Source organism: Ambystoma mexicanum, chromosome 1q, assembly GCF_040938575.1.
Source record: "Ambystoma mexicanum isolate Mex_15411 chromosome 1q, UKY_AmexF1_1, whole genome shotgun sequence".
In the NCBI taxonomy this organism is placed as follows: domain Eukaryota; kingdom Metazoa; phylum Chordata; class Amphibia; order Caudata; family Ambystomatidae; genus Ambystoma; species Ambystoma mexicanum.
Genome location: NC_090922.1, coordinates 488525213 through 488537216, shown reverse-complemented (window position 1 = coordinate 488537216; position 12004 = coordinate 488525213). Strand labels below are relative to the sequence as shown.

At 50.7% G+C, this 12004-nt stretch overlaps 1 protein-coding gene across 1 annotated transcript in view; it reads right to left on the bottom strand.

The window, feature by feature from the left end:
• The window catches only part of LOC138556906 (phospholipase A2 inhibitor gamma subunit B-like), a 287753-nt gene extending 279633 nt beyond the window's left edge, over window positions 1–8120 (bottom strand). Inside the window, exon 1 of the mRNA XM_069642626.1 lies at window positions 8033–8120. Coding sequence (XP_069498727.1) covers window positions 8033–8102 — 70 coding nt within the window. The 5' untranslated portion in view covers window positions 8103–8120. The remainder of the gene's footprint in view (window positions 1–8032) is intronic.
• Window positions 8121–12004: the final 3884 nt, after the last annotated feature.

The window sequence follows — 12004 nt, the reverse complement described above, 5'->3', positions numbered from 1 at the left end:
TGAGTGCCATAGAAATTGGGCACATGCAGCGTGCAGGTTCCTGAAATATCACTTTCCGGGCCAGATCGGCACATTAGTGAAGACGTAGAGAAATTTAGGGACCATAATCATTTTGATTAGAGATAGTCTACCCGACAGAGAGAGTGGAAGACTGCGCCATTTCAACATTTGAGCCTCAGCAAGCTGCGCCACAGCCGCGTAGTTGTCAGCCAACAGTGAATCTTTAGTGAGGGACACCTGCACTCCAAGGTATCTGATGCCCCTCGGTGACCATCGGAGGGGGAATTTGCTGGGCGGTTGTGTAGTGGACGGGGTGAGTGGGAAGATTTCAGATTTGGAGTAGTTTATGGTGAAGCCCGAGAAAGTGCCAATTTTGGTTATGTCTCTCAATATCGGGTCCAGGTGGGCAGCCGGGTCTCTAATATATAGAAGCACGTCGTCGGCATATAGAGAAATGATCTCGGCTGTGTCACGAAGACGTATACCTTTACGCGTGTATTTGTCCCTAACGTTGTCAGCCATGGGTTCTATAGCGAGCGCAAAAAGTATCGGAGAGAACGGGCAGCCCTGGAGGGTACCCCTGTGGAGAGTGAAGGGGGCCGAGGCCCTGGAGTTGACTAGGCTGCGGGGCTTGTGTAGAGAAGTTTGATGTATGATCTCATGCGTGGACCAGTTCCCATTTTGTGGAGCACCGCCCACATATATTGCCATGACACCATATCAAACGCCTTCTGGGCATCGAGGGTGATCGCCACGGCCTGTGCGTCGGGGTCAATTCTAGCCAAAACATTGAACAGACGACGGATATTGAGGGCGGTGGATCTGCCAGGCACAAAGCCACTCTGGTCGTGGTGGACTAAGTGGGGCATAATGGGGAGCAACCTGTTGGCAATAATCTTGGCAAATATTTTCGTGTCAGTGTTAATCAGGGAGAGGGGTCTATAGGACCCACATTCGTCCAACGGTTTACCCGGCTTGGGTAGTACAGTTATAAGCGCCTCACGCATGGATTGGGGTAGGATGTTTAACTCTAAGGATTCGTTCCACACCTCCAGGAGTCTGGGTGCCAGAATGGCTACATGTTCCCGATAAAACTCAGAGGTTAGGCCGTCCGGGCCTGGTGCTTTGCCCGTAGGGCAGTTTGAGATGACCGTGGTTATCTCATCGAGGGTGATAGGGGCTTCAAGTAGGTCGCTGGACGCGCGGGAGAGGAGAGTCATGGGGATTTGTCTTGCAGGCTGTATTCTTGCTGGGGGCCATGCAGGGTCGTGTAGAATGCGGTGAATGTCCCAAGGATGTCATGGTCGGACCAGCACAATGTGGTTCCTGCCTCCCTCAGTGCGGACCAGTCTGGACAGTGTCCTACCCGGCCTATCCCCCTCACCATACTTCCTGGCCGCTACGGGAGGGGTGAGGGACCGAACTTCTCTTAGAGCATGAGACTCAAATGTTTCTAATTCCGCTGTGATCTGTGTCAGTATGGTCGGGGAAAGGGTGGTGGCATATGCCCTCTCAAGCTCCTTTAATTTCGCTTCCGACTGCTGCAAGCTATTTTTTATGGCTTTGAGGACCCCAGCCTCCCTAGAGATGCACATCCCTCTGATGAAGACCTTGAATGCCTCCCAGCGTACTCCATCAGGGGTGCCATGCCTGTTATTGCATTCAAAGAAGGTGTTAATGTCAGCTAGGATATCGGCTTTGAAGACTATGCCTAGGAGGGCCTCCGACTTAAATCTCCAAGAGGAGCGAGGGGGCTGGTCGTGTCCCAGTGTTATCTGAAGTGTTACCGGTGAATGGTCTGATAATGTGCGCGGTAATATCTTGGTCTCTGTGACCCTGCCCATCATGCAGCTCGATATGAGGAAAATGTCGATCCTGGAGAGGCTATCGTGTACCGATGAGTAAAATGTGTACTCTCTAACCTGTGGGTTGAGAGCTCTCCATACGTCTCTGAGATCAAGTGTGTCTATGTGGGCGTGTAACCTATGGGCTGCGCGTGATGGGGCTCTGCGGGCCGTCCCGGACCTATCCAGGTCTTTATCTAAGATCAGATTCATGTCCCCGCCCCATATGATGGGAATACCAATACATTTCAGAAGCGTGGTGGTGACGGCATCAAAAAACTCAGGGGCGTCAAAGTTAGGGGCATATGTGTTCACTAGAAGGCATTCCATATTAGCGAGTGAGCAATGGAGGATCACGTATCTACCCTCAGGGTCAATATGGCTGGAACGCAGGGAAAACTAAACTGACTTGTGGATTAGAGTTAGAATCCCCCTGGATTGGGTGGAGTACTTCGTATAGTATCTATTGTTGCCCCACGTCGGGGCGAGACATGTTCCTAGACGCCCAAGGGCATGGGTTTCTTGGAGAAAGAGGATTTTGGCGCTGTGTCGCTGGGGATAGTCAGTTATCCTGCAGGCCTTAGTGAAATTGCTCAGACCACGGATATTCCATGTCACAATGTTCAGAGCCATAGTGTCACATTATGGAAAATCCCAGTGGTAGTATTCGTTAGCATTCCACCTTTTGCATTTGCTGTGCGCACAGTAGTATTGAGTCGAAGTCATGTATCTCTCAGCCATGTTTTTAACTGTTAACTCAACCCCAACTTTGCCACCCCCCACCCTCACTGTCCAGCCCCAACATGCAGTGCAGACCTCCCACCCCAGAACACACATGACGCCCTTTGGGCCTGCTCCGACCGGAAACCAAAGGTCAGAGGACCAGATCCAACGTGGATCACATCCCAGCCCAACAGGGGCCAGTCATTAAAAAGAACAAAATAAAATTGAAAGCAAACATTGCAACTGCAACGGGGGCGCTGGTGCCGTGCGGCCGGCATCTGGAGCTTGGTTTGGGGCAGCAAATGCTGTCCCGAATGTGTTGCTGCGGTAAAGGGGTATCACAGACAGCCTCTGAGACCAGAGAGTGCCCTCTGGTAGGTTGACATTGCAGGAGAGAGTAGGACACAGGGATAGCTCTGAGAACCAAGTGGGGAAGGAGGCAAAGTAAGCAGTTTAGGAGCTAGCCTGTGGCCCGCATACATATGATAAGAGGCCGCAATTGCTGAGTGGACACGGTGAGGTTGCAATCAACACATCATAGGGCATGGATCTGTGGACACCTTATAACATCGTGGGCTGTGCAGTCTATGGCGCGTGGTCGCCTCCCGGCCCAGGAAGAGGTATATGTAACTCAATGAACTTCACCGCTTCGTCAGGGACAGTGAAGAAGAAGATCTTGCCATCATGAGTGATCTTTAGCCGTGCCGGTAACAGGATGGCGTAGGGGACGTTGCGCTCCCTGAGCAGCTTCTTGACGCCTAAGAATTGGTGCCTCTCCTGCTGCACTGCCAGCGAGAACTCCGGGAAGATTCTAATGGTATGGGCCTCAAATCGCAGGTCTGCCTTTTCCCGCGACAGGCGGAGGATGAGATCTCTGTCGCGGTAGTTGAGTATCTTGGCGATAATGGGTCTGGGGATGTCGCCGGGTCTGGGGCGCGGTGATAGGGCCCGATGAGCCCGCTCGACTGTGAAATATGGTGAGAGGGCAGGGTCATCCAGCAGGTCTTTGAGGAGTTTCTCCACTGCGTCTTCCATCCGCCCCTTGAGGGCATTCTCGGGGACCCCAATGATGCGCAGGTTGTTCCTACGAGAGCGCGATTCCAAATCGTCACATTTCGCCTTGACACTTTTCATGTCACGCGTGAGGCCACAGTGTCTTGGAGCGCGTTAATACCATCTTCGTTTACCGAGATTTTATTTTCAGCCTCGGTGATCCTCGATCCTGCCTGATCTACTCGAGTCAGCGAGGCGACATTAGCATTGATGTCGTCTAGTTTTTCATGGAAGGAGGCAAGGTTTTTAGCCATAGATTCCATTAATAGGGTGAGGTCAGGTGCTCCGACCACTTGGTGCAGGGTCAGGTCTGGCTCGTCCTGGGGCGATGATGTGCTGGCTGGCTCATCTCGGGGGGCCGCTTTAGTGTACTTGTCCATTGCGCCTCCTCCTTGGGCTCCCGCCTTGTGTCTGCTAGGCATTATCCCTGTAGTGGACCCGGTTGCAGAGAGGGCACACTTATGAGTAGGATGAAGAACTGGGGAAAGCAGGGGCCGACAGGCGCAACCGTAGTGTCTTTTTTGCCGGCAGGTGCCACAAGGCGGTTGGGGGGCCACCGCAGATAGCAGAGAGTTACCGGTGGAGCAGCAAAGATGTGATGGCGGGCGTTTGCGGCCTCCACATGTGTTCAGGTTGCACGGGGGGCCAGCAGGATCTGTCTCAAGAGGGCGCAAGTGGGGGCGGCGACAATGCCAGCGGGAAAGTGGGCAGACAGTATAGTAAGAAACGCTTCCTTATGGCAGTTCTGGCACCCAGCAAGGGCCCGCAAAGTCACACACAGCGGGCAGAGGCCTCGCTGCCCACGCGCTCCAGCCCCCGCTCACGTGCTCCGCCATGGCAGTGGGGCAAATAAATCCTCTGTGTTGTCGCCGGGGGAGGCCACGATGATCGCTGACGCAACAGGTAGCATTCACAGTGTGGCGGCATCCGCAGCGGGACTCCCAGGCAGCCGCAACAACTCCACAGAGTGGTGGGAAACAGGAGCGGGGGGGGATCCGGGAGTCAGGCAGGCCAGGCGGGAGGGCCGGATGTTAGGCAACCGCCGGGGCCGGGTGGAATGCTAGGCCCAAATCCAACAGAGGTGCCAGCCTGGTCCCGGGTGGACCGATCGAGTCCAAAATCGCACAAAAAGTCCAGTGCAGTGGCGGCAACAGCACGGCCAGCCGATAGTCCTTCACAGTGTCAGGGACCGCAGATGTGAGCAGATGAACGCCGAGGCCACACGGAGCTGAAAAGCTAGGCAGCCATCTTGGGCTGCTCCACAGCGCCACCCACTCTTTCACTTATATCTTGTCCCTGTGATGTGCATCTATCACCCAGTCTAAACAAACGTAAAACCGTATTCCAATTCTATGTATTTCACCCATAAAAAAAAAAGTTTTGACATTTAAAACTGCAAATGTGTAAATTGCAACTTTTCAACGTGTGAATTTAGCTGCACTGTGTTTTCATTTCAAATTGCTTTTGAACTATATGCCTTTTGTAATACATTGCTTTATAGTTGCTCGTGATATTACATCCCTGATACTATGATAAAACATATGTACCTCATTATTTAACCACACATATAATAAATAATTTGTCAAAGTCCGAGTGTCTTTTTAAGAAATTGCAAAGGGTTTTGAAATCCATTTTCCTCTTATTTTGTTAGGGATTTTGTCGGATTTTGATTTTGTTTGCTGCATAATATTTCTGACTCTTTGCTGCTTCTTTCTATCCACTCAGAATTCGATTACTTGTGGGTTGAGGGAACATTGCAGGGGGAAACCTTAACTCTGGTGCTATCTATCCTAATTCAAAAAGTGTTCCTATTCATTTGTGCTTTGGATATGTTCTTGTAGAAGGGTACCCAAGTGTATTTGTATTTGTGTTTATTTGTTTATATGGCGTTTTACACCAACATTTTTTTCATTGTAAATTATCACCCCATTGGTGATTGCTGCCCAATATAAAAATTGTGTGATTTTCTTTGAATTTAAAATTAATAAATATTGTGTTAACACCCACCGGCCTGGTTCAGGGTCTATTGTGACCAAATATATATATATATATTTACACCAAGGTTGTTTTCATTTCTATTATCACCCCATTGGTGATTGCTGCCCAATATAAAAATTGTGTGATTTTCTTTTAATTTAAAATGAATAAATATCGTGTTGCCACTCACTGGCCTGGTTCAGGGTCTATTGTGACCCGGGGTATTTGTAAAAGGGGGTGTGAGACGGGTTGGTATCAGCTCAATTCCAATTCATAGAAAATAAAGAGAAAGCATTCTCATTGCGTGCTACATCTAAGACTAAGGGCGAAAGTCCTGGTCCAGTGTGTGACGCCCGATTGGTATCCTTCACAAACCGCGCATCCAGGGGTGGACCGGAGAACCCTACGGGCCCGGCAAAAAAAAAAAACATGAGAACAGAGATGTTTATCTACACACCACTGCGGTATCCCGCCCTGTTCAACGTATTTTATTTAGTTATTTTATTTATTGTATCAAAAAAATTGTTTGATAAAAACTGCCTGCCCAGCACCAGCATCCACCACAAATCTTAACCGCTGCCAACCCAGACAACCCCACCACCTGACACCAACACAGCAGGGAAGAAACGGGAGCATTGACTGGAACGTGTAAAATGCCACCAACTGTCGCTTGCTTCTGAACCTTCCCTGCCCAAAACCAGCCTGGGGTGAAACATTTTTGCATACACATATATAGACTTGCTGCAATTCGAGCTAAATCCAGACATTTAGCTATATTAGTGGAGGAGCATGGCAAGCTATCCACATTATTTTTCACAGCATCTGTGGTAGTCACTCTCTGCTCAGACTGTGCAGTTTTAGCAGCCTCAGATTGTAGACTCGAGCAGAGATTCAGCAGAGAAGTATTGTCAATAGGTTCGAGTTCTGATGTTTCTGCTTGGAGCTGCATTCATATCATAAAAATGTCTGCATTCATCACAGAAGTTGGTTTAGCCTGACCTTTTTGTATGGCTTGAGGTTTAAGGAAAGCTCTCATTTTCCCTTGCACAACTTCTATAGTTCCTCTCTTTCTCCAGACAGTCTCAATAATTCCAGAGGCAGCAGATTTTGGTTGCAATTTGCTCTTTTTGTTTATTTACCCAGACAGCACTAGACAGCTGATACTTCTGGCATAGCTATACTAACCATCAAGCTATCTACAGAGAGGGCTTGCCACCATACTCCATGCAATTAGCTCCTAGAATGTGTTGAAACTGCCACAGCTGTTTAGAATTGGACGGTCTAATGCCAGACTAGTTTATTTATTTATTTTATTTATTGTGCATTTGGTGGCGCTTATACAACAAGTAAATTGCGTTTCAAAGCACCCACAGGGCAACAGGGAGGGAACATGGGATAGAAAACAATGAATATACTGGAAGATAAAGACAAACCTACTAGACCTTATGAGCTATCAGAGCATGCAAGTGCAGAGAGAGGAGAGGGCAAGAGGGAGAGGGGCGTAAGTGCTGGAGTGGCTCACACATCTTGGCTTTATCTAAATCAGTGGGCGCCTTGGCAAGTACATTTGGATTTAACCTAGGCCATTTCCAAATAATAGTGATCAATATATAATTTTTATTAAACCAGCCTGTCTACTGAGAACAAACACGGCCAAATAACCTGTTCTCTGGGAAGGTGCTCACTGTACCTTTCACACTGGAGAAATATCCATTTGCATATCAGTCTGGTCCCACCCACTAGGCCAGTCCAGGGTTGAAATGCTAGGCAAGTCTCCTCTGAACAAGAGTACTAACAGCACCCCCAGACACGTGTTTCAACCAAACGAGCAGGCAGGATTAGGACACAGAGAAAGGAAACCTGCCTTACACGTATTGTAACACCTCGTTTCTATATAATGCCTTACGGTGGGTTCCCCTCGAGTCCATGCGCTGTCACAATGCACTGCTATTGCCATTACACTGCCTAAAGGTCTGTAGTTTGTAGACCTAGGAAGGGTAAAGGGCTGAGTCGGCCCTACCAGAATTTGCATTTGTGGTTGCATACTCAAATGGATTGGGAAGACATCTACAAGCCCGGGTGACAGAGAATGACAGGTTATGCACTGATTGTGACATGGACAGGGGGTGGGGGTGTGAAGAGATCAGGAGACGCTACTCTCGGGACCAAGCAATACAAAACAGATCACCAAATTAGCAAAAGGTGCAAGTCCTACCGTGGGCGACATCCGAGAAAGCGGAAAACGCAGCAGAATACCTGGCAACGTGCAACAACGAAAGAAACCCCGAGGCCAGGGGCATACAGACACTGCCTAGCTGGCCGTGCGAACCATTCCCGCGCAGTCCCGGCTACGGCAGTTTTGGCGATAGTTGCATCTATTGTGCTGTAGTGAGTGAGTGTAGCAGAGCGGGGAGAGGGCACTGGGGACACCTCACCTTCCGCCAGCAGAAGAGCGAGAAGGCAGGAGGCAAGGAGCGCGGTCGTCGCGGGGATGGAGAGAGCCATGGTGCATGTGTCTGCAGGCATCTGGCGTCTGGTGAATGGTCCTTGGCGCCTTAGGAGGTTATGTGCACTCTCAGCGGCGCAGAGGAGGCGTGTCGCTCACGCGTTCTCTTCCTAGCGGTGCCCCGGGGCTTGTGTAACTAGAGTCACCCCCGCTTAACAAGGATTCGGCGCACGGATGAATAGCTTACACACATTTAGCAAAATAGTCACTCAAAAATAAAACTGTAATTCCGTACACATGTTGGGGCAGTAACGACAAGAGGAACTACGCCAGGGTCACTTTCTTCCATATAGCCTTACAAATATGCCTCAGGAGTCAGGACTATTTCAAACAAGCATTGGCAAAGGCAAACGTGTTGGCTTGTGTATAAGTGGGCATTTGTGAGACACTCCTATGCAAGTGCCTATGCTATGCCTACACAAAAGCCGAAACGGTTGCTTAGTCAATGCTTTTTTCTTGCAGGTGTACTTTATTTCCTGTACATGTGAGATGTTGTATAGCATGGACATTGCCAGCGAGCAAAGGAGTGCTGTACAGTAAAAGGTTAGCGTGCAATAATGTGGAGAATGGGAAGTAGAACCAGGCAAAGCCGGATTAAGCTGGGTGCTGCTAGGGGGCAGTGTGCAATCAGGCCGCTGGCCCAGGTGATTGGAAGTATCTTGCAGAAAATGCATTAACCAGCTGAGCTATCGTACTAGGATTGAAACCTGTAACACGCTGTCTGCACTCTGACTTTGCTGCATGTGCCGGAACATGTAGAGCTACGGTAGTGGAATTGGACTGTGTAATTGAAGAAGTAACTAAGCAGCTTGCACTCAGTGATTTTCATTAAGTGCATAGTTCTTTGCTTGAGGTTCATTGTTTACTGCCATCCTATGCAGCACTTTATAGAAGCACTGTGTAGTCAGATGAACAAGAATTTCTGAAGCACACCTTAACTGACCTCCCTTGGTGGCAGGGTCGGACTGGGAAATGAAATAAGCTTGGCAGCCCAAAAAAGGTGGCACACAACAAAACAAAAAGTAACTCCCTTCCCCCCGCCCTCTGCAAAGGTCCGTCTTTTGGCAGCACACAGTTTGGGAAGATGGCGGAGAGGCAGCACTGGTTGCATTTGTGGTTATAAGCAGCGAAGAATGAAACAGCAAGGGTTATAATGAACGTATCGGCCTGTATGAAGAGTGCTACATGACCTGCAGTTATCCACCCAGATGTGCCGCTCCCTTCTTTTCCACCCTGTGCTTCAAATGCACAGATATCGCGAGTACAGCTAGCAGTGTGAGATAGTGTGCGTGTTACAAGAGGTTTTTATATGCTCAACCTGCAGCCGATATTATGCATACACATGATCATTCTGCCCTCCAAAAAATATGAGCACATGCAAAATAGACATGCGAACAATGCATGCAAAGCAAACCTACAAACTTCAAAATGAATGCTCAAAGAGCCCGATCTTTTGGAGTTCAAGTGAACACAGAGTATTTCTAAAACACATACATATAAAGCAATTACATTACAAACTTAAACATTAACAGACTCTGCCTGCTGTCGCAAAAGAGAAATCCTATTAAGATGACGGTTGCCTTCCTATTTGTATGCCACCTTGTGGGTCCTACAGGATTCATGGCATTGCAAATGCAGCTCCAGATGAACACATGTTTTGCGTGCAGGTAGTCAGATCTGAACTAATATCAAGGAGTTGCTCTTCAGTCTAGAAATTCCCAAGTACTGAAACAAATTGACGGTTACTTCCTTTTCATCTGCATCAGACTCCACTACTTAAAAAGATCTTTATTGGCCTTGCTTCAACCCACTAGGTACATGCTTCGTGGTATTGCCAAACTGACCATACTTGTAATCTTAGAGAGCAAGATTCGGAATATAACACATTGATTCCAGAATAAAAGGGGTGCACCTTATTCTGGTATATTTATTCCACATTCAGACTCTTGGGGCCCGATTCATGGAATCGGTCACAGAAATGGCACAAGGGTCGTGCGCCGAAAAGGACCCCACGCAAGCCGTGGTGTAGAAAAAAATGGCGCTCCCATGTATTCAAAGGTGCAAATAAAAACAAACTGTGCGAGGAACGCCCACAACACGCCCCCACCCACACCAAAAAGCAAGCTAAAGGACAAACCAGATGCAAACCTCCGCGTCCATCCCTGAAACAACATCCAGTACCCCTGTGAGAAGGCGTGCCCTCCCCAGCAAGCCCAGGCTGCATCCCAGCGAAAACACGGGACCTCCCTTGCAAAGCCAGGCTACACCCCAGCAAAAATGCAGGCCCTCCCTCGTAAAGCCAGACTTCATCCCAGCAAAATCGCACACCTCACCTCGCAAGTCCAGACTACAACCCAGCGAAAATGCCGGCAATCCCTTGCAAGCCCAGGTTACACCCCTGCGAAAACACGGGTCCTCCCTCGCAAAGCCAGACTGCACCCCAGCAAAATCAAGCACCTCACTTTGCAAGCTCAGCCTGCACCCCTGCGAAAATGCGGGTCATCCCTCGTAAAGCCAGACTGCACATCAGCGAAATTGCGCACCTGACCTCACAAGCCCAGGCTACACCCCAGCAAAAATGCGGACCCACCCCTCGGAAAGCCAGACTGCATCCCGGCGAAATCGCACACCTCACCTCGCAAGCCCAGACTACACCCCAGCGAAAATGCCGGCCATCAATCGCAAGCCCAGGCTGCACCTCTGCAAAACTGCGGGCCCTTCCTCGCAAAGCCAGACTGCACCACAGCAAAATCACGCACCTCACCTCAGAAGCCCAGGCCGTACCCCAGTGAAAACGAAGGCCCTCCCTTGCAAGCCCAGGCTGCACCCCCAGGCAGCCCCCTTCAGTCTGGACACCACCACCCAGCCCCTTCACCTGTGACCCCCCCCAGGCGGGCAACCTCCAGACTGGACACCACCCCCAGACCCCCTCACTTGTGACACTGCCCCAGGAAGCCCCCTCCAGACTGGACACCACCCCAGTCCCTCCAGTCTGCACACCACCCCCAGACCCCTTCACCTGTGCACCACCTCAGGCAGCCCCCTCCAGACTAGACACTTCCCCCAGCCTCCCACACCTGTGACACCCCCCAGGCAGCCCCCTCCAGACTAGACACCACCCACCAGGCCCCCTCACATGTGAACCCCTCCTAGGCAACCCCCTCCAGTCTGGACACCACGCCCGGGCACTCTCACCTGTGACACCCGCCAGGCAGCCCCCTCCAGACTGGACAGCACTCCCAGCCCTCTCCAGTCTGGACACCAGCCCCCTTCACCTGTGACACCCCCCAGGCAGCCCCCTCAAGACTGGACACTACCCCCAGCAGTCTTCACCTGTGACCCCCCCCAGGCAGCCCCCTCCAGACTGGACACCACCCCCAGCCTCCTCACCTGTGACACCCCCACAGGCAGCCCCCTCCAGACTGGACACCAGCCCCAGCCCCCTTCACCTGTGACACCCTCCCAAACAGCCCCCTCCATTCTGGACACCAGCCCCCCTCACCTGTGACACCCCCCAGGCAGCCCCCTGCAGACTGAACACAGCCCCCCAGGTAGCCCCCTGACAGTCTCCCACAATACAGTGCAATGCATGTCTGCAGCTCACCTGAACCTCCCTGCTTATGGGCGGTCTCGAAGGTGCGGACTGCCACCCCTATGCCTTGATGAAATCTGTGATCCCGTCCCACGTCTGCTGATGTCCTTCCTTGCTACGTTGAATTACAGGGTTGAAGAGGGCATCAAAATGCACAAGGACCTTCTCCACCAGAATGTCAACTTCCCTGGCGCTGAAGTTGACAGCCCTCTGGCTCGCTGCCATGGGATGGCCACTCTGGTCAGAGGATGATGGTGCTGACATGGCAACCCCAGTGTGGGTGGGCAAGGTGTTCCTGGAGCTGGGATG